Below are 23,757 nucleotides of genomic sequence, written 5' to 3'. Positions count from 1 at the left end.
GTGTTTTCATTTTCATTCGTTTCTATGCAAATTTTGATTTCTTTTTTGATTTCTTCTGTGATTTGTTGGTTATTCAGCAGCGTGTTGTTCAGCCTCCATATGTTGGAATTTTTAATAGTTTTTCTCCTGTAATTGAGATCTAATCTTACTGCATTGTGGTCAGAAAAAATGCTTGGAATGATTTCTATCTTTTTGAATTTACCAAGGCTAGCTTTATGGCCCAGGATGTGATCTATCCTGGAGAAGGTTCCATGTGCGCTTGAGAAAAAGGTGAAATTCATTGTTTTGGGATGAAATGACCTATAGATATCAATTAGGTCTAACTGGTCTATTGTATCGTTTAAAGTTTGTGTTTCCTTGTTAATTTTCTGTTTAGTTGATCTATCCATAGGTGTGAGTGGGGTATTAAAGTCTCCCACTATTATTGTGTTATTGTTAATTTCTCCTTTCATACTTGTTAGCATTTGTCTTACGTACTGTGGTGCTCCCGTGTTGGGTGCATATATATTTATAATTGTTATATCTTCTTCTTGGATTGATCCTTTGATCATTATGTAGTGACCTTCTTTGTCTCTTTTCACAGCCTTTGTTTTAAAGTCTATTTTATCTGATATGAGTATTGCTACTCCTGCTTTCTTTTGGTCCCTATTTGCATGGAAAATCTTTTTCCAGCCCTTCACTTTCAGTCTGTATGTGTCTCCTGTTTTGAGGTGGGTCTCTTGTAGACAACATATGTAGGGGTCTTGTTTTTGTATCCATTCAGCCAGTCTTTGTCTTTTGGTTGGGGCATTCAACCCATTTACGTTTAAGGTAATTACTGATAAGTATGTTCCCGTTGCCATTTACTTTATTGTTTTGGGTTCGAGTTTATACACCGTTTTTGTGTTTCCTGTCTAGAGAATATCCTTTAGTATTTGTTGGAGAGCTGGTTTGGTGGTGCAGAATTCTCTCAGCTTTTGCTTGTCTGAAAAGCTTTTGATTTCTCCTTCATACTTGAATGAGATCCTTGCTGGGTACAATAATCTGGGCTGTAGGTTATTTTCTTTCATCATTTTAAGTATGTCTTGCCATTCCCTCCTGGCTTGAAGAGTTTCTATTGAAAGATCAGCTGTTATCCTTATGGGAATTCCCTTGTGTGTTATTTGTTGTTTTTCCCTTGCTGCTTTTAATATTTGTTCTTTGTGTTTGATCTTTGTTAATTTGATTAATATGTGTCTTGGGGTGTTTCTCCTTGGGTTTATCCTGTTTGGTACTCTCTGGGTTTCTTGGACTTGGGTGATTATTTCCTTCCCCATTTTAGGGAAGTTTTCCACTATTATCTCCTCAAGTATTTTCTCATGGTCTTTCTTTTTGTCTTCTTCTTCTGGAACCCCTATGATTCGAATGTTGTAGCGTTTAATATTGTCCTGGAGGTCTCTGAGATTGTCCTCATTTCTTTTAATTCGTTTTTCTTTTATCCTCTCTGATTCATTTATTTCTACCATTCTATCTTCTAATTCACTAATCCTGTCTTCTGCCTCTGTTATTCTACTATTTGTTGCCTCCAGAGTGTTTTTAATTTCACTTATTGCATTATTCATTATATATTGACTCTTTTTTATTTCTTCTAGGTCCTTGTTAAACCTTTCTTGCATCTTCTCAATCCTTGTCTCCAGGCTATTTATCTGTGATTCCATTTTAGTTTCAAGATTTTGGATCAATTTCACTATCATTATTCGGAATTCTTTATCAGGTAGATTCCCTATCTCTTCCTCTTTTGTTTGGTTTGGTGGGCATTTATCCTGTTCCTTTATCTGCTGAGTATTCCTCTGTCTCTTCATCTTGTTTAAATTGCTGAGTTTGGGGTGTCCTTTCTGTATTCTGGCAGTTTGTGGAGTTCTCTTTATTGTGGTGTTTCCTCGCTGTGTGTGGGTTTGTACAGGTGGCTTGTCAAGGTTTCCTGGTTAGGGAAGCTTGTGTCGGTGTTCTGGTGGGTGGAGCTGTATTTCTTCTCTCTGGAGTGCAATGAAATGTCCAGTAATGAGTTATGAGATGTCTATAGTTTTGGGGTGACTTTGGGCAGCCTGTATCTTGAAGCTCAGGGCTGTGTTCCTTTGTTGCTGGAGAATTTGCTTGGTATGTCTTGCCCTGGAACTTATTGGCCCTTGTGTGGTGCTTGGTTTCAGTGTCGGTATGGAGGCATTTGATGAGCTCCTGTGAATGAATGTTCCTGGAGTCGGGAGTTCCCTGGAGTCAGGGTTTGGACTTAAGTCTCCTGCTTCCGATTATCGGTCTTATTTTTACAGTAGTTTCAAAACTTCTCCTTCTATACAGCACCATTGATAAAACATCTACATTAAAGATGATAAGTTTCTCTACAGTGAGGGTCACTCAGAGAGGTTCACAGGGTTACATGGAGAAGAGAAGAGGGAGGAGGGAGTTAGAGGTGACCCAAATGAGATGAGGTGAATCAATAGTGGAGAGAGTGGGCTAGCCAGTAGTCACTTCCTTATGTGCACTCCACAACTGGACCACTCAGAGATGTTCACGGGGTTATACAGAGAAGAGAAGGAGGAAGGTAACAGAGGTGGCCAGAAGGATAAAAGGGGGGAATGAAAAGGAGGGAGACAGATCCAGCCAGTAATCAGTTCCCTAAGTGTTCTCCACCGTCTGGGACACACAGAAATTCACAGAGTTGGGTAGAGTAGAGAGGGGTTAGGGAGGAGACACAGGCGACCTGGTGGAGAAAAAGGAGGGTCCAAAGGGAGAGAGAGCAGTCAAGCCAGTAATCTCACTCCCTAGTGAAAAATGGGTCCTGAAGATTGGGTCCTTAAAGGTACAAAATTGGTAACAAATACATAAAAGCAAAAATTAAAAATCTAGAGTAGAGTTTGGAATTTCAAAAATACGATGTTAAAGAAAAGAAGAAGGAAAAGAAAGAGAGAAAGAACGAACAAACAAAAACAAACAAGGTCGCGAAAATTATAAAGAAAGTACAGGTACAAAATTGATAACTAATACCAGAAAGCGAAAATTAAAAATCTAGAGTAGAGTTTGGAATTTCAAAAATACGATGTTAAAGAAAAGAAGAAGGAAAAGAAAGAGAGAAAAAACGAACAAACAAAAACAAACAAGGTCGCGAAAATTATAAAGAAAGTACAGGTACAAAGTTGATAACTAATACCAGAAAGCAAAAATTAAAAATCTAGAGTAGAGTTTGGAATTTCAAAAATACAATGTTAAAAAAAAAAAAAAAAAAAAAAGAAGAAGAAAAATAAAGAGAGAAAACAAACAAACAAATACGAACAATGTCACAAAAATTATAAAGAAAATACAGGTACAAAATTGATATCAAATACCAAAAAGCATAAATTAAAAATCTAGAGTAAAGTTTGGAATTTCAGATATACAATGTTATATAAAAGAAGAAGAGAAAGAAACAGAGAAGAAGAAGAAAAAAAAAAGTCACAGAAATTATATAAAAAAAAAAAACTATAGGTACAAAATTGATAACATATACCAAAAAGCAAAAATTAAAAATCTAGAGTAGAGTTTGGAATTTCAAAAATACAATGTTAAAGAAAAGAAGAAAAAAACAAAAACAAACAAAAAAAACAAGGTCAAAAAATTATAAAATATATATATATGAAGTTTGCTGAAGAAGAAAAAAATAGGGTCTTTTTAATTTTTTTTGGCAAAGTAATAGGTTATAAAAGTGAAAATTAAAGGAACAATAGAGGACTTAAAATTTTTTTTTTTAATTAAAAAAAAAAAAAGAAAGAATGATTGTAAAAATAATAAAAATATATCTAGGACTTTTTTTTTTTTTTTTTTTTTTTGTGGGTGAGTGGGTTCAGTTCATTTTTGGCTAGTTCCTTGGTCAGATTTATATTTCTCAAGATCTATAGGCCCCTTCCTATGTAGTCCGTAGTAACCACAGGGTTTTGATCTATTGCCTATAGCTTCCAAGGCGTTTCCCTCTGTTATATCTTCTTCTGTTTGCTAGTCTCTTCAGTATCTGGTTTCCGCCCTGACTCAAAGGGCACGGTGGAGGACACTTTTTTTTTTTTTTTTTTTTTTTAGGCTTACTTGTTCAGTCGCGCTGTGGGGAGGGAGGGAGGGATGCTGCAAACAAATAACACTGGCGTGGGCTCGCAGTGCCTCAGCCACCCTGGGTCTGCCCCTGCTCACGGCGCGTGTAGCCTCCCTGTCCACACTGCTCGGACTCTAGGTTGTTCCGCCGGGAACAATCCGAGGCTGGCCCTGGGCTGCATGCACCTCCCAGGTCCAAGCCGCTCAGGTTCAGGCACTCGGGTAGTCCTCAGAGGCGCCGACTCAGTTGGGCCTGCGTTTTGTGCTCTTCCCAGGTCCGAGCGCCAATTTGCTCTTCCCAGGCGAGCGCCGATGCTGCGACTTATCGCCTCCCCGCCACTCGGTTATCTGGATGTAAAACCGGCGCACCTTCTCAGGCAGATGTTGACCGTCCAGACCCCCAAGAAGTTTTAGTTAGCAAAGAAGCCTGCTTACAATTTTATAGATAATGTCTCTCTGGGGCTGCGATTGCCCCCTTCCGGCTCTGGCGCCTGTCACCGGAGGGGGAAGGTCTGCAGCCGGCTATCTCTGTTCAGTCCTTTGTTCCGTGCGCGGGCCTGGCGGTCTTAGGTTAGGGCTGGCTTTTCGCGTGGTAGGTATCCCACAGTCTGGTTTGCTAGCCCAAATTATTTCGCTCAGATAGCGCTCAGGGTGTTCAGGCCAGATTCTTACTCTCAGCGATGCAGCCCACGCCGCGCCTCCCTGCCCAGCCCCGGTTTGCTAATGGCGGATGCAGGCGTCTGCGCTGCTTCTCCGCTGGGGGAGTTACCGTAGGGCTCGCAATCTGCGAGTTTTAAATTGTTTATTTATTTTTTCTCCCTGTTATGTTGCCCTCTGTGCTTCCAAAGCTCGGCACAGATTCGGCAGTGAGAAGGTTTCCTGATGTTTGGAAACTTCTCTCTTTTTAAGATTCCCTTCCCGGGACGGAACTCCGTCCCTCCCTCTTTTGTCTCTTTTTGTTTGTTTGTTTTTAATATTTTTTCCTACCTCCTTTCGAAGAGTTGGGTTGCTTTTCTGGGTACCTGATGTCCTCTGCCGGCATTCAGAAGTTGTTTTGTGGAATTTACTCGACGTTTAAATGCTCTTTTGATGAATTTGTGGGGGAGAAAGTGTTCTCCCCGTCCTACTCCTCCGCCATCTTGGCTCCTCCCCGTAAGTGTCTTTTAATTTCATGGCTGCAGTCACCATCTGCAGTGATTTTGGAGCCACCAAAAATAAAGTCTGACACTGTTTCCACTGTTTCCCCATCTATTTCCCATGCAGTGATGGGACCGGATGCCATGATCTTCGTTTTCTGAATATTGAGCTTTAAGCCAACTTTTTCACTCTCCACTTTCACTTTCATCAAGAGGCTTTTGAGTTCCTCTTCACTTTCTTCCATAAGGGTGGTGTCATCTGCATATTTGAGGTTATTGATATTTCTCCCGGCAATCTTGATTCCAGCTTGTGTTTCTTCCAGCCCAGCTTTTCTCATGATGTACTCTGCATAGAAGTTAAATAAGCAGGGTGACAATATACAGCCTTGATGAACTCCTTTTCCTATTTGGAAACAGTCTGTTGTTCCATGTACAGTTCTAACTGTTGCTTCCTGACCTGCATACAAATTTCTCAAGAGGCAGGTCAGGTGGTCTGGTATTCCCATCTCTTTCAGAATTTTCCACAGTGTATTGTAATCCACACAGTCAAAGGCTTTGGCATAGTCAATAAAGCAGAAATAGATGCTTTTCTGGAACTCTCTTGCTTTTTCCGTGATCCAGCGGATATTGGCAATTTGATCTCTGGTTCCTCTGCCTTTTCTAAAACCAGCTTGAACATCAGGAAGTTCACGGTTCACATATTGCTGAAGCCTGGCTTGGAGAATTTTGAGCATTACTTTACTAGTGTGTGAGATGAGTGCAATTGTGTGGTAATTTGAGCACTCTTTGGCATTGCCTTTCTTTGGGATTGGAATGAAAACTGACCTTTTCCAGTCCTGTGGCCACTGCTGAGTTTTCCAAATTTGCTGGCATACTGAGTGCAGCACTTTCACAGCATCATCTTTCAGGATTTGAAATAGCTCCACTGGAATTCCATCACCTCCACTAGCTTTGTTCATAGTGATGCTTTCTAAGGCCCACTGACTTCACATTCCAGGATGTCTGGCTCTAGGTCAGTGATCACACCATCATGATTATCTGGGTCGTGAAGATATTTTTTGTACAGTTCTTCTGTGTATTCTTGCCACCTCTTCTTAATATCTCCTGCTTCTGTTAGGTCCATACCATTTTTTTCCTTTATCAAGCCCATCTTTGCATGAAATGTTCCCTTGGTATCTCTAATTTTCTTGAAGAGATCTCTAGTCTTTCCCATTCTGTTGTTTTCCTCTATTTCTTTGCATTGATCCCTGAAGAAGGCTTTCTTATTTCTTCTTTCTATTCTTTGGAACTTCTTCATATTTATTAAGGGCTAAAAATTATAAATACAATTATTTAAGTATAATTATTTATACATATATATTTCTTCTTTACCTACTCAGAGATTTAAGAATTCACAAGAACTATTAATAATTATAGCTTAAAATGTCACTGATTAAATGTCAAAAGAAAATCTTTCACATTTATCAAGAAGAAACAATTAAATGTTTAAGGGAAAATGTATATGGCTGTGCATTTTACATTGCAACTTATAAGTTAACGTTGCAATGTACAATGCACAGCCATATACATTTTCCCTTAAACATATAATTGCTTCTTCTTGATAAATGTGAAAGATTTTCTTTTGACATTTAATCATGAGATTTTACATTACATCATGAGAAATGCTGGACTGGAAGAAACACAAGCTGGAATCAAGATTGCCGGGAGAAAAAACAATAACCTCAGATATGCAGATGACACCATCCTTATGGAAGAAAGTGAAGAGGAATTCAAAAGCCTCTTGATGAAAGTGAAAGTGGAGAGTGAAAAAGTTGGCTTAAAGCTCAATATTCAGAAAACGAAGATCATGGCATCCGGTCCCACCACTTCATGGGAAGTAGATGAGGAAACAGTGGAAACAGTGTCAGACTTTATTTTTGGCGGCTCCAAAATCACTGCAGATGGTGACTGCAGCCATGAATTAAAAGACGCTTACTCCTTGGAAGGAAAGTTATGACCAACCTAGATAGCATATTAAAAAGCAGAGACATTGCTTTGCCAACAAAGGTTCGTCTAGTCAAGGCTATGGTTTTTCCTGTTGTCGTGTATGGATGTGAGAAATGGACTGTGAAGAAGGCTGAGTGCTGAAGAATAGATGCTTTTGAACTGTGGTGTTGTAGAAGACTCTTGAGAGTCCCTTGGACTACAAGGAGATCCAACCAGTCCATTCTGAAGGAGATCAGCCCTGGGATTTCTTTGGAAGGAATGATGGTGAAGCTGAAACTCCAGTACTTTGGGCACCTCATGCTAAGATTTGACTCATTGGAAAGAATCTGATGCTGGGAGGGATTGGGGGCAAGAGGAGAAGGGGACGACAGAGGATGAGATGGCTGGATGGTATCACTGACTCGATGGACATGAGTCTGAGTGAACTCCGGGAGTTGGTGATGGACAGGGAGGCCTGGCATGCTGTGATTCATGGAGTCGCAAAGAGTCAGACACGAGTGAGCGACTGATCTGATCTGATCTGATGTAATTTTAAGCCTGCCAAATTTATGTCCCTGATTATTCTAACTTGGAATATCCAGACTTGTAGAGAGATTATGTTCACCTCATAATATATGTGTGCAATAAGTAAATTCTTACACAATTTAAATGGCTATAATCCAGTGGACATACCTGGAAGGACTTTGTGGAAGAAGGGAAATTTTATGAGAAGTTGATAGAATCGGTGTTATTAAAACAGTGTCCGTTATCCGGAAACTGATCAATGGGACAGAAGAAAGTACTAGTGCATGGTCTGGCAATATGACTGGGAACATACAGAAAGAGCTTACGGTATGAAAGTAAGAAAGACCAGGTCTTTGCTATGCTTGCACTATGTGTTCTTTTGATTCAGTAACAGACTCAAGTCCCCTCAGCAAGATAAAACAACACATCTGGGTGTAAAAAGCTAATTTTCACCGAAATGTATTATTTATTGTGAAAAATATTCATTTGTCTTTTGTCTCTGACTGAAAACAATCTACTACTGTCTCTTGTACAGGACATATTCATTAGAACCAAAAGTAACATGCTTTGTCATTGACCATCATGCATAGAGTCAACAGCTCCAGCCTGACACCTAAATATTTCATCCTCAATGGGATTCCTGGGCTAGAAGCTGCACACATTTGGATCTCCTTGCCATTCTGCTTCATGTACATCACTGCTGTCGTGGGGAACTGTGGGCTCATATACATCATCAGCCATGAGGAAGCCCTGCATCTGCCCATGTACTACTTCCTAGCCTTACTGCCCCTTATAGATATTAGTGAGAACACTTCATTTGTTCCCAATATGTTGTGTATCTTTCAGCTCAGCCTCAATGAGATTGATTTTAATGCCTTGTGCAGATGTTTTTCATCCACATGCTGACAGGCATGGAGTCTGGTGTGCTCATGCTTATGGCTCTGGATCACTATGTGGCCATTTGCTACCCTCTACGCTATTCTACCATCCTCACCAACACCACAATTACCAAGGCTGGCCTTGTCACCTTGACTTGAAGTGTGTTGATGGTGATACTGTTCACTTTCCTGATCAAGCATCTTCCCTATTGCAAGGACAAACCTTGGTCAACACACCGTTGTGACCATATGTCTCTGGCCAAATTATCCTGTGGCAATATCAAGATTAATGCCACCTATGGTCTCATAACTGCCGTACTGAATGGAGGGTCTGATATCATCTGTATTTCCCTCTTTTACACCATGATTGTCCATGTTGTAGGAAATCTGTCCTCTGCAGATACTCGTCACAGAGCCTTCAGCACCTGTACATCACACATATGTGCTATTGTCATCACCTGTGTCCCAGCCTTCTTCAATGTCTTTACTCACCGCTTTGGGGGATGCAACATACCTCACCATGTACACATTTAAATAGCCAGTCTCTACCTATTGCTGCCTCCCACCTTGAATCCAATTGTCTATGGAGTGAAGACCAAGCAGATCCATGAAAGGGTGATCAAATTGCTTTTTGGAGAGAAAGACATTTTGAGTGTGAGATAATCTATGATATAGAATTCTGTATTTAGTACAAAAATTAATAAAAGTATGTAAAAGAAGAGAATAAACGTAAAATTCATCAGCCATGAGGTCAGAAAAATTACCTGTCAGTATTCTGCTCAAAGATTTATGATAAAATCACAAAATTTCAACTCTGATACGTAAATTTTATAGAAAAAAATGACAGGAAATAATTATATTCCCACAGACTTTAACTTTATTTAGACTTTCTGGAATGGGCACAGAATGAGGCATATAAAGAAATAGAGAAATTAGTGATATTGATTAAGAGTACATTCTATGCGTGTTTGCGTGTACTCAGTCATGTCCAACTCTGTGATCCCATGGACTGCAGCCTGCCAGTCTCCTTCATCCATGGAATTTTCCAGCCAAGAGTACTTCAGTGGGTTGCCATTCCCTCCTCCAGGGGATTTTCCTAGATCAAGAATTGAAGCCAAGACACTTGAGTCTTCTACATTGGCAGAAGGACTCTTGCATTGGTTGGCAGATTCTTTACCACTGGGCTACCTGGGGAACCCCATATTCTTCTATAGCCTGCTAATATGAAGAACATATTTTAATATCATATTGGTGGTTTAGTCACTAAGTTGTGTCTGACTCTTGAGACCCTACGGACTGTAGCCTTCCAGGCTCCTCTATCCGTGGGATTCTCTAGGCAAGAATACTGGAGTGGGTTGCCATTTCCTTCTACAAGGGATTCCTGACACTAGAATTGAACTCAGGTCTCCTGCATTTCAGGCAGATTCTTTACTGACTGAGCTACGAGGGAAGCCCTATATCATATTATATACATAGTCAAATGATTATGAAATATGTTTACCACTTGACATATTTTTGCAAGATAACTTTCATGCTTTGAAGCAAAACCTGAATTTTAAAAACATATTATCAGTACAAAAGTGCTTCTCTGTAATGCTACTTATAATCTTATAATCAGTAAGGTTGTTCTCTCTTGAAATTGTGTTTTTGGATTTGGAAAATTTTACTCAAAGTATTCTCTTTTAAACCATACCAAAACATAGCACTTTTCCCTACTGTCAGTTTTAAACACATATATTTTATCATGTATTATAATGATGTTTTATATAAAATATGCAAACATTTATTTCAAAACTATAGCATAATTTTCCAGGCAAGAATACTGGAGTGAGGTGCCATTTTGTACTCACAGGGATCTTTCTGACCCAAGGATCAAACCCAAATCTCTTGCGTCTCCTAAATTGGCAAGTGGATTCTTTACCACTAGCACACTGTGGGAAGTCCCTCTCATTTGATAATTGAGGTTTATGAGAAATACAAACAGCCAGCTGGGTGACTCTCAGAATACTTAAATTTAAATACCATAATGTGAATAGGCGTATGCTGTAGGAAGAGTGTGTGAGAGGCAACAGCCACAATAAACACAGAGCAGAACACAAAAACCTGGAAAAATAAATGTAGTGAATAAAAACTTTGACACACTCAAGTAACAATTTCCAATTAATTTTATATCATCTTCCCCATTTCAAAGTCAAAGATGAGTTTCACAGAAAGAAATGAACAACAACATAATTGGTAAAACTAAGACTCACCACTGAATTAGAGCCAGGAGGCCAGAATCATTGACAAATTCTTAAACTGTTATAAAGCAGAGAGTGAAGGAAGAAAATTCTACTCCGCGTTCATGGGAGGGGGTAGTTAGAGATGGAGGGGGAAGAACAGGAGAGGAGAGGTGAGGACAAGATAAAAGGTGGAATGAATTTCAAATTCCATCTCCTGTCTGGAGACCAAGTTGTGAGGCAGACCTCAGGGCAATGGTCCAATCTTTCCACATCAACCTCACACAATTTGATTAGATCTAGAACCAAGGAATTGCGTACAAGCAACTCCCAGTCATATTTCAATTTATTTAAATCACATTTCCTGTTCATCTACGGAATATTATTACCAAGGGAAAGTTAGGGGAATGAAATTGCAAGATGATACCAAATGTAGTGAAAGTTATCTTGCTCCTACATACTCTTAAGAACACTTTAACCAATCACGTGTAACTTGTCACATGTGTAGATGTACAGAGATAAAGAAATTAGAATACTCTCCAGTGGATTCAACATTGTATTGAACAAAACAATTCAGAAGGTGGTACAAAAATGCATGATCTATGCAAACAAGCAAGTTCAACATATGTATGCTATCATATGTGAAATAGATGACCAGTCCACATTCAATGCATGAAACAGGGCACTCAAAGCTGGTGCAGGGGACAACCCAGAGGGATGGGATGGGGAGGGAGGTGGAAGGGGGGTTTGGGATGGGGGACACATGTATACCTATGGCTGATTCATGTCAATGTATGGCAAAAACCACCACAATATTGTAAAGTAATTAGCCTCCAACTAAATTAATTTTAAAAATGCAATGAAAAAAAAAGAAAGCAACTTCAAGGCCTGGTTACCTCACCTTGCATTAAGATCCAGGCTAAGGAGAATGACCAGGAGAGGGCTGGCAAATAGAGTCTACAGCTTGGCCTAAAGACAAGGGAAATTTCCATTTCTGCTATCTACTGGTGATGGTGGATACTTTCACAACCTGGGTAAAGGCTCTGCTCAAAGAAACAGTACTCAGATTTGGGTAAACTTCCCTGGTTCAATCCAGAATGATAACAGGAGTAAGCCTTTGTTGCCAATGTGATAGCAGAGTTATCTAAATAACTGGAAATAAAGTATACTTTACATGAATCATAGAGGCCTCAATCAGCTGGAAAGACAGAGATAATGAACCATACTTTAAAGAAGACCATAGCAAAAATCTGTCCAGAGACTAATTTAGTTTAGTATAAAGAGCTGCTAGCTGCACTACTTAGAATTAGAGTGGCTCCTAGAAACAAGTTCCAACTGAGTTCTTATGAAATTTCATATAAGAAACCCTTTTCCTATTCTGAGCATTTAAGGGTTCAAGCATCTGATCAGAGGGTAGGAAACTAGACACTGTGAGATACATACAAACCTGGAGGTGGTTCGGAATGCGCTTCATACATTTGCTAATAAGGAAAGCTCCTTGAATGCCCCTCTTCACTGCATTATACTAGGGACTGGATACCCCTAAAACTTGGAAAGAGACACATGTAGAGAATCATTTCCAGACCTGATAGGTGGAACCTTATCAGATTGTGCTAAAACCTCATTTTTCTTCCATATTAGCAGGAATTAAGCTGTGGATCCACCACACTTAAGTAAAGTCAGCTTCTGAATGGACTGCAGCTCCACAGGCTTCAACAAGTACTGGAGAAATGGCCATCACACTGGCTCAAAATTGATAGTCTTGTGAACCTGGATTAGGACTCAGACTGAAAAAAAAATTTTTTTAATTTTATTTTATTTTTAAACTTTACAATATTGTATTAGTTTTGCCAAATATTGAAATGAATCCGCCACAGGTATACATGTGTTCCCCATCCTGAACCCTCCTCCCACCTCCCCCCGCCCACCCTCCCTCTGGGTCGTCCCAGTGCACCAGCCCCAAGCATCCAGTATCGTGCATCAAACCTGGACTGGCAACTCGTTTCATACATGATATTATACATGTTTCAATGCTATTCTCCCAAATCTCCCCACCCTCTCTCTCTCCCACAGAGTCCATAAGACTGATCCATACATCAGTGTCTCTTTTGCTGTCTCGTATACAGGGTTATTGTTACCATCTTTCTAAATTCCATATATATGTGTTAGTATATCTGTATTGGTGTTTTTATTTCTGGCTTACTTCACTCTGTATAATAGGTTCCAGTTTTATCCATCTCATTAGAACTGATTCAAATGTATTCTTTTTAATGGCTGAGTAATACTGCATTGTGTATATGTACCACTGCTTTCTTATCCATTCATCTGCTGATGGGCATCTAGGTTGCTTCCATGTCCTGGCTATTATAAACAGTGCTGCGATGAACATTGGGGTACACGTGTCTCTTTCCCTTCTGGTTTCCTCAGTGTGTATGCCCAGCAGTGGGATTGCTGGATCATAAGGCAGTTCTATTTCCAGTTTTTTAAGGAATTTCCACACTGGTCTCCATAGCGGCTGTACTAGTTTGCATTCCCACCAACAGTGTAAGAGAGTTCCCTTTTCTCCACACCCTCTCCAGCATTTATTGCTTGTAGACTTTTGGATCGTAGCCATTCTGACTGGCATGAAATGGTACCTCATAGTGGTTTTGATTTGCATTTCTCTGATAATGAGTGATGTTGAGCATCTTTTCATGTGTTTGTTAGCCATCTGTATGTCTTCTTTGGGAAAATGTCTATTTAGTTCTTTGACCCTTTTTTTGGTTGGGTCATTTATTTTTCTGGAGTTGAGCTGTAGGAGTTGCTTGTATATTTTTGAAATTAGTTGTTTGTCAGTTGCTTCAATTGCTATTATTTTCTCCTATTCTGAAGGCTGTCTTTTCACCTTGCTAATAGTTTCCTTTGTTGTGCAGAAGCTTTCAAGTTTAATTAGGTCCCACTTGTTTATTTTTGCTTTTATTTCCAGTATTCTGGGAGGTGGGTCATAGAGGATCCTGCTGTGATGTATGTCGGAGAGTGTTTTGCCTATGTTCTCCTCTAGGTGTTTTATAGTTTCTGGTCTTACATTGAGATCTTTAATCCATTTTGAGTTTATTTTTGTGTATGGTGTTAGAAAGTGTTCTAGTTTCATTCTTTTACAAGTGGTTGACCAGATTTCCCAGCACCACTTGTTAAAGAGATTGTCTTTAATCCATTGTATATTCTTGCCTCCTTTGTCAAAGATTAGGTGTCCATATGTGCGTGGATTTATCTCTGGGCTTTCTATTTTGTTCCATTGATCTATATTTCTGTCTTTGTGCCAGTACTATACTGTCTTGATAACTGTGGCTTTGTAATAGAGTCTGAAGTCAGGTAGGTTGATTCCTCCAGTTCCATTCTTCTTTCTCAAGATAGCTTTGGCTATTCGAGGTTTTTTGTATTTCCATACAAATTGTGAAATTATTTGTTCTAGCTCTGTGAAGAATACCATTGGTCGCTTGATAGGGATTGCATTGAATCTATAGATTGCTTTGGGTATTATACACATTTTCACTATATTGATTCTTCCAATCCATGAACATGGTATATTTCTCCATCTATTAGTGTCCTCTTTGATTTCTTTCACCAGTGTTTTATAGTTTTCTATATATAGGTCTTTAGTTTCTTTAGGTAGATATATTCCTAAGTGTTTTATTCTTGCCGTTGCAATGGTGAATGGAATTGTTTCCTTAATTTCTCTTTCAGTTTTCTCATTATTAGTGTATAGGAATGCAAGGGATTTCTGTGTGTTGATTTTATATCCTGCAACTTTACTATAATCATTGATTAGTTCTAGTAATTTTCTGGTGGAGTCTTTAGGGTTTTCTATGTAAAGTATCATGTCATCTGCAAACAGTGAGAGTTTTACTTCTTCTTTTCCAATTTGGATTCCTTTTATTTCTTTTTCTGCTCTGATTGCTGTAGCCAAAACTTCCAAAACTATGTTGAATAGTAATGGTGAAAGTGGGCACCCTTGCCTTGTTCCTGACTTTAGAGGAAATGCTTTCAATTTTTCACCATTGAGGATAATGTTTGCTGTGGGTTTGTCATATATAGCTTTTATTATGTTGAGGTATGTTCCTTCTATTCCTGCTTTCTGGAGAGTTCTTATCATAAATGGATGTTGAATTTTGTCAAAGGCTTTCTCTGCATCTATTGAGATAATCATATGGTTTTTGTTTTTCAATTTGTTAATGTGGTGTATAACATTGATTGATTTGCGGATATTGAAGAATCCTTGCATCCCTGGGATAAAGCCCACTTGGTCATGGTGTATGATCTTTTTAATGTATTGTTGGATTCTGATTGCTAGAATTTTGTTAAGGATTTTTGCATCTATGTTCATCAGTGATATTGGCCTGTAGTTTTCTTTTTTTGTGGCATCGTTGTCAGGTTTTGGTATTAGGGTGATGGTGGCCTCATAGAATGAGTTTGGGAATTTACCTTCCTTGAAAAATTTTTAAGTATCTTAAATAACTAGTGTCTTGATTACGGCTTTTCATAGTAACATCTGTGATTGACTGGAGCATTTTTCTGACCTATCGGTATTCCCTTACTTGACTATGGGCCTATCTAATTTTCTTAGAAATGTTTGGTACCTAGCCAGATCTGTTAGATAACTTTGGAAGTTGCTATTAAAATGATGATGGCCTTTTCTCTCCATTTTCTGTCTTAACCCACTTGGTCTGCCACTTCCTAGAAGGAAAATATTGATATTTTAAATCAAACTGCCACAAAGCCTAGCCAGAGGGGAAAGTTGAAGTGATTGTTGGATTTAACATAGAATTCTCCTGATCTTCCATAGGCAGTATCTCCCTGCAGTGGTCCCAATAGTCAATTTTGATGCAGTGTTAGAGCTCAAGACTTCTTATAATCTTCTTCCTTGAAAATTCTCTTTCCAGTTTTAATTAACCAGGGAACTTCAGAATGTCTGGTCCCCTCTCTCAACTTATCTGAAATAATCTCCATTGAAGAAAAGGTGATTATCCATCCCTTGCAATCCCCTGCATTTCACATGAAAAAATGTGCCACCTACCCCTAATGTACAACTGATCCATGTACAAAAAGTATAAATGTCAATAGGTAATACATGAAAGTCACACAGATTGGATATCATGTAAATGGAATATGGAAAATTTGGCTTCATAAGGCAATCTTTGTACTTTCTAAAAATGAAGACATTAATGATACCACAATGGTAAGGAAAACTTGCGGCCCCTGGCCAGTTATATTTTTGTCTGTGGTATAGGAAGTGACCCTTTGACATGAGGGTAGTTATACTATGGGCTGGAGAGCTGGCAACACGATCAGATCAGATCAGATGAGTCACTCAGTCATGTCCGACTTTTTGCGACCCCATGAATCACAGCATGCCAGGCCTCCCTGTCCATCACCAACTCCCGGAGTTCACTCAGACTCACGTCCATCGAGTCAGTGATGCCATCCAGCCATCTCATCCTCTGTCGTCCCCTTCTCCTCTTGCCCCCAATCCCTCCCTGAATCAAAGTCTTTTCCAATGAGTCAACTCTTCGCATGAGGTGGCCAAAGTACTGGAGTTTCAGCTTTAGAATCATTCCTTCCAAAGAAATCCCAGGGCTGACCTCCTTCAGAATGGACTGGTTGGATCTCCTTGCAGTCCAAGAGACTCTCAAGAGTCTTCTCCTACACCACAGTTCAAAAGCATCAATTCTTCAGCGCTCAGCCTTCTTCACAGTCCAACTCTCACATCCATACATGACCACAGGAAAAACCATAGCCTTGACTAGACGAACCTTTGTTTGCAAAGTAATGTCTCTGCTTTTGAATATGTTATCTAGGTTGGTCATAACTTTCCTTCCAAGGAGTAAGCATCTTTTAATTTCATGGCTGCAGTCACCATCGGCAGTGATTTTGGGGCCCAGAAAAATAAAGTGTGCCATTGTTTCCACTGTTTCCCCATCTATTTCCCATGAAGTGATGGGACCGGATGCCATTATCTTCCTTTTCTGGATGTTGAGCTTTAAGCCAACTTTTTCACTCTCCACTTTTACCTTCATCAAGAGGCTTTTGAGTTCCTCTTCACTTTCTGCCATAAGGATGGTGTCCTCTGCATATCTGAGGTTATTGATATTTCTCCCGGCAGTCTTGATTCCAGCTTGTGTTTCTTCCAGCCCAGCTTTTCTCATGATGTACTCTGCATAGAAGTTAAATAAGCAGGGTGACAATATACAGCCTTGATGAACTCCTTTTCCTATTTGGAAACAGTCTGTTGTTCCATGTACAGTTCTAACTGTTGCTTCCTGACCTGCATACAAATTTCTCAAGAGGCAGATCAGGTGGTCTGGTATTTCCATCTCTTTCAGAATTTTCCACAGTTTATTGTGATCCACACAGTCAAAAGCTTTGGCATAGTCAATAAAGCAGAAATAGATGCTTTTCTGGAACTCTCTTTCTTTTTCCGTGATCCAGCGGATATTGGCAATTTGATCTCTGGTTCCTCTGCCTTTTCTAAAACCAGCTTGAACATTAGGAAGTTCACGGTTCACATATTGCTGAAGCCTGGCTTGGAGAATTTTGAGCATTACTTTACTAGCTTGTGAGATGAGTGCAATTGTGTGGTAGTTTGAGCATTCTTTGGCATTGCCTTTCTTTGGGATTGGAATGAAAACTGACCTTTTCCAGTCCTGTGGCCACTGCTGAGTCTTCCAAATTTGCTGGCATATTGAGTGCAGCACTTTCACAGCATCATCTTTCAGGATTTGGAATAGCTCAACTGGAATTCTGTCACCTCCACTAGTTTTGTTCGTAGTGATGCTTTCTAAGGCCCACTTGACTTCACATTCCAGGATGTCTGGCTCTAGGACAGTGATCACACCACCATGTTTATCTGGGTTGTGAAGATCTTTTTTGTATAGTTCTTCTGTGTATTCTTGCCATCTCTTCTTAATATCTTCTGCTTCTGTTAGGTCCATACGATTTCTGTCCTTTATCGAGCCCATCTTTGCATGAAATGTTCCTTTGGTATCTCTGATTTTCTTGAAGAGATCTCTAGTCTTTCCCATTCTGTTGTTTTCCTCTATTTCTTTGCATTGATCTCTGAAAAGGCTTTCTTATCTCTTCTTACTATTCTTTGGAACTCTGCATTCAGATGTTTATATCTTTCCTTTTCTCCTTTGCTTTTCACTTCTCTTTTTTCCAACAGTATTTGTAAGGCCTCCCCAGACAGCCATTTTGCTTTTTTGCATTTCTTTTCCATGGGGATGGTCTTGATCCCTGTCTCCTGTACAATGTCACGAACCTCATGAAGGGTCCTGCTTATACTGAATATTTTCTAACTCTTTGTGTGTGTGTGTGTGCACAGCTCAGAAAGCCTTACATCTCTTCCTAGAAATAGAATACACCTTAAGAAGATGTTGGTAGGATAGTAGGACAAAGTATTCTTGGTATCCTCATCACAACTGCTAGAGTCTATGTCAATATATCAGTAGATATGATAAGCAACCCGTCTATTACAATTGGACAGATTGCCCAAAAAACATCATGCCCCAACATGTATTTCTAGATTCTTTGGTTCTGGTGGTCTTTGATAACAGAATTTCCTTGGATTTCATTTTGACCAAACACAGAGGGGTATGTGTACTTGCCACAGGCTGTACATATACAAATACCTCAGGAGAAGTTGAAAGCCTAATGAATAGATTATTTCAAAAGGCCACTTGGTTACAAAATGAATGAAAAGAGGACCCACTCCAAGATTTAATTTTCCTGGTTGCTGTCTGGGATGGGAGGGTTTTCTCAGGAATTCTACAAAGATGCGTCTTGATCATCATCTTCATTGTAATACATCTACTAATGTTCATATGATTGTCTAGGTGCCTTGACAGGCAGTCACAAAGGAGTAATGTCTTCCTAATGCAAAATGTTGATGCCAAGCCTAGGACTTGAGAATTCCTTCAAATGAAAGTCTATGATTATCACTTCTCTAATCCTGAAAAATTGATGCTGCCCCCATCCATCAGAAAGTAGCCAGAGCCATCGTCACCCCTGTCCCCTTCAGGATGGAGGAGTATCAAAGAAAAGAGGGAATTGAAACTGGGCAGGACCCCAAGGAACCTTCTTGGTGACAAGACCCCTCTGTGTTCCCCTGCTTCTTGTTTATAGAAAAAGCTTTAGTCTCCTAGTCCTTCTCCAAATTCCAAAGAGAAAGCCCAAGGAATTAACATTAGAGAAGTGAGGGAATGTAGAGGCAAAGTACAAAGTAAAAGCAGTCAGACAAGAAAAGTAATAATAACTTAAACAATGTCAGCCATAAAGAACTCCCAGTTCCTTTTGGAAGATATAGGTAAAGGGCTCATGTGCATTCCTCAGTTGTTTTGCAAAAACCAGAGCCCCACCAAAGGAGACTGCTCACCACAATCACACAGACACCAGACTGGTTGTAGTCAGAAGACTGTTGATGTTGATTCCTGAAACTTCACCTTGATATATCCTCACCAACAATTAGAGATTTGTGCAAAACTGATCACACATCTTATGATTCTATTCTTCTCACTGTCTTTGAAAACCCTTCCTTAAAAGACACGAGGGGTTTGGATCTTTTGAGCATGCACTCATGTGTGTGTGCTAAGTTGTTACAGTAGTATCTGACTCTTTGTGACCCTATGGACTACAACCCGCCAGGCTCTTATGTCCATCAGACTCTCCAGGCAAAACTACTAGAGTGGATTGCCATGCCCTCCTCCAGGGGATCTTCCAGACCTAGGGACTGAATCTGTGTCTCTTACATCTCCAACATTGACAGGCAGGTTCTTTACCATCTTCCTCTTTTCCCTGCTTGGTGCCCTGCGATAAATGCTATACTTCCCCTCACCACAAGTTGGTGTCAGTAGATTGATTTGCTGTGCATCTGGCAAGTGGATTCCAGTTCAGTTTAGTAACAATACTACCTTTGAAAATGGTTGCAAACTATGACAGATGTGTTCATATTTTAGTACTGAAAGTTCCCAGAAAGCAATAAAATCAAAGCTAACACCTCTACTGGGATGGATAAGGAGAAGCATGAATAATCCAAATATTAGAAAAACAACTGACCAAAAAACACTTGAAAAGAATGTTCATAGGCCCTACTAACAAAGTTGATTTTAAGTCAAACTAAAATATCAAAATATCAAGCTAAATAACAAATTCAGTTGGGGAAAAGAGAGCAAGCATATGATAGCTAATATTTTAGATGGATAGCATACTAATAGTGTATGGGAGTGAAAATCCCATATGAAGATGATTTTTTTACGAAGATGAATTTTTCCAACTTTTATCAACATAATTGAATTGTCTATGCCTCTTTTTCCACAAATTTCAAATCTATTTCTAATAATTCTAAGAGGGGAAAATCAATAGTACAAACAGATTAGGATATCCATAAAATAATTCTCTTTGATAGCAAAAATTAGAAACAATTTAAATATTCAAGAGTAATAAAATGTTTAATTTTGCTTCAACTATTGAATGAAAAGTTTAGCTCTAAACTTTCAACTGCAAGGCGTATAGAATGACATGGGAAATGTACATTATATTAAATAGGGGAAAATGTGCAAAACTTCATACAGTATGAAGTTTATATGAAAGAGAATATTATACATTAGTAATCCAAAATTATTGGACAAACAGATAAAGCATTTTAAAATGGTTATTGCTTCATTAGAATAACAAGTGATTTTCCAAGTTTTTATTATGCTTTTCTATAGTTTCTTTTTAGATTTTTTCTACATTAAAAAAATGTATTTATTTTGCAATAAGATAAGAAACTTTTAAATGATATTTGTCTCCACCAGTCTTGGTGGTCATATTTCTCACTTGGGAATAAAGCATTAAACTTTAATATGTTTTTGCTTTTGTTGTTCCTTTTTCTATTCAAAAGTTTCTAAATGCCTATCTAGTACCATAAGCCCAAAGTTCTTTCTCTTTCATACAGATTCTTCTGAGACATCTAATTGTGGAGAGTCAATCACCTGGGATACCTTGCTGAAGATTCTCCAGGGAAACTAAAATTCCTATGTAAGAAGATGCCAGCCCAGATTTTGAAAAACGCCTAAGGATTCTCAGCCATGAATAAGAACTTGTTTGTGCCTAACACTGAGGTAAGTTTGGGTAATTTTTAAAAATAGCCATTTGAAAAAGATAGAGATATTCCTGGATAATAATACAATGGCTAAGAATATAGGCACAATTACCAAAAGACAACTTAGCAAGAAGCAATGTATTTCTCTTTCCCTTTCACTTCTTAAGAGACAATGGTTTTTTGTGTTTATGGGTGGCTAGACTTAACCTCATTTCCACTTTATTCATTTCCTCATGGTGTATACATAAAAGATGGTGGACACTGGAGATTTTTATCTTTAAGTGTTTCTAATCCAGGTCCATAAAATGATAGTTTCTCCAGGTGGTGACATTTCAGGAGAAGTTTGGGAGAGCCTTTTTTATTAGAAGAGATGGTTCACACAAGATGAAGTCAGCTTAGGAAGCAGAGACCATGAGCCTCTGAAACTTGTATTCCTTTGTATTTCTTCTTTCTATGGTGGTTTCTAGGTAGTCTGGTCAGTAGAAGTAGACATAATGGTAATTTCTTGAATATTTAGGTGAAAAGAATCTGTACCTTATGGCTTCACTGCCATGTAATACATGCCATCACACTACAAGTATCTACTTAAGTCTGCTGAATGATGGGTGTGTTTGACACTGACTTTGCTGCATGAGAACTCAGGTTTATGCCACAGCTTAAGCATCATTTTATTTTTTCGAATAAAAGAAGAATTTTAACCATTTGGAACCTTCATTTTACTCAAATATCCCTGAATCTATAAATTTCTTCAAATATCTTTCAGTCATTTCTACTGCCCTACAAGAATTAACAATCCAAAGATATGGTATTGTCTGTTGTACTGATTACCTGTACAATTATAATGAAATATTGTTTAAATTACAGCAGTATAGGCAATCAATAATCTTCAGAAATTCAAGGGTTTCTTGAGTGTTAGTTTGTTTTAAAAATAAAGAAATTATTTTAGGTAGAAAGACAGAGAAGCCAAATGAAAAGAATTCTGTATCTGAATGAATTCAAAAATTTTTTTTTAAATTTTACCAAAATGCCATAAAACTTTTTAATGATTTAGAAATGTAAATACTTTTTTTTTTCCTTCTCAATAACACCTGAATTTTCACAACATGGAAAAGCATGATATTGGCATCAGAGATTGAATGCCAATAATATTAAATCCTTACTGCTTCAAAAATGTTATTGAGTTTCTACAGTATGTTATCATTAGCAAGATATCCAGAACAATTTTGCATATATAACTTGCTTTCCTCATAATCTTCAAGGCAAGAGCTGTAAGAGACAGAGACAGTAAGGATAGTAGAAAGTATCCTTTCTAACTTTCTTAAGCAGAAAGTTTGCTGCTGCACATTAAACAAAGTAAGACTCTACTATTTACTTTTAGATAACATCGTTCAAAGATTCTTTTGCTAGAGACTGGGAAATAAAAAACCATCCTGATTATCCTAACAAGATGAATGTTCATGGCTTTCATTGTTATCGTTCTACAAACCATTCTTATATTTGGTCTCTAAACCCACCTCTATCTCCTATACAGAGAGCAATTGCGGACAAAGAATATAAAATGTCCCCCACATGTCCAGCATTATGTCTGGAGCCAATATCTCCAGCATGACACCAGGATTCTTTATCCTGAATGGTGTTCCTGGGCTGGAAAGCACACACATCTGGATCTCCCTGCCATTCTGCTTCATGTACATCATTGCTGTTGTGGGCAACTGTGGACTCATCTACCTCATCGGCCATGAGGAGGCCCTGCATCACCCCATGTACTACTTTCTGGCCCTGCTCTCCTTCACAGATGTCACCCTGTGCACCACCACGGTACCCAACATGCTGTGCATATTCTGGTTCAACCTGAAGGAGATTGACTTCAATGGCTGCCTGGCTCAGATGTTTTTTGTCCACACGTTGACTGGGATGGAGTCTGGGGTGCTTATGCTCATGGCGCTGGACCGCTATGTGGCCATCTGCTACCCCTTACGCTATGCCACCATCCTCACCAGTGCTGTCATTGCCAAGGCTGGTCTTGCCACTCTGCTGAGGGGTGTGATGCTCATCTTTCCATTCACTTTCCTTACCAAGCGCCTGCCCTATTGTCGAGGCAACTTCATTCCCCACACGTACTGTGACCACATGTCTGTGGCCAAGGTGTCCTGTGGCAAAGTCAAGGTCAACGCCATCTATGGTCTCTTGGCAGCCCTCCTGATTGGGGGCTTTGATATTTTCTGTATTTCTATGTCTTACACTATGATCTTGCGAGCAGTGGTGAGTCTGTCTTCTGCAGATGCTCGTCACAAAGCCTTCAGCACCTGTACGTCTCACATATGTGCTATTGTCATTACATACGTTCCAGCCTTATTCACCATTTTTACTCACCGCTTTGGGGAAAAAAGCATTCCTCCTCATGTCCATATCATAATTGCTAATCTCTATTTGATGTTGCCTCCTACCCTGAACCCAATTGTATATGGAGTCAAGACCAAGCAGATCCGGGAAGGAGTCATCAAGTTACTTTTTAAGGAGAAAGATATCTTATCTGCGAAATAGATTAAAGCATTAATATTGAAAAGCAAGGAAGGACAAATAATATTTTAGATGAGATTCTTGAGTGTAAATTTTAAACCAATTGATCTCATTGTTTTACTGAATATCTGCTATACTATTAACTGACCTTTTGGTAGAACTCATCAATGGTTAAAATTAAATAAATAAGAAATACGCCTATGAATTTGAGGACTTTTTCCTAAAAGGACTTCCACAGTGATTTTAAAACTATTTTAAATAATGTGATGCATAGAGTCCTAATGATTTGTATGTTGAACAAGCCTCTAACAGGGTGCGCATCATAAAAA

General features: G+C 38.9%; 1 protein-coding gene and 1 pseudogene across 1 annotated transcript; both read left to right on the top strand.

Annotated features, from left to right (window-relative positions):
- Positions 1–8,279: 8,279 nt before the first annotated feature.
- On the top strand, positions 8,280–9,238 carry LOC109569302 (olfactory receptor 52N2-like; annotated as a pseudogene).
- Positions 9,239–22,489: 13,251 nt separating this feature from the next.
- On the top strand, positions 22,490–23,452 carry LOC109568875 (olfactory receptor 52N2-like). Its single transcript, XM_019974244.2, has one exon. It carries the CDS (start codon positions 22,490–22,492, stop codon positions 23,450–23,452), a length of 963 nt encoding a protein of 320 aa, XP_019829803.2.
- The last annotated feature ends 305 nt before the right edge of the window (positions 23,453–23,757 follow it).

The sequence above is a fragment of the Bos indicus genome, chromosome 15, assembly GCF_029378745.1.
Source record: "Bos indicus isolate NIAB-ARS_2022 breed Sahiwal x Tharparkar chromosome 15, NIAB-ARS_B.indTharparkar_mat_pri_1.0, whole genome shotgun sequence".
Taxonomy (NCBI): Eukaryota; Metazoa; Chordata; class Mammalia; order Artiodactyla; family Bovidae; genus Bos; species Bos indicus.
This window is presented reverse-complemented; position numbering and strand designations above follow the sequence as displayed.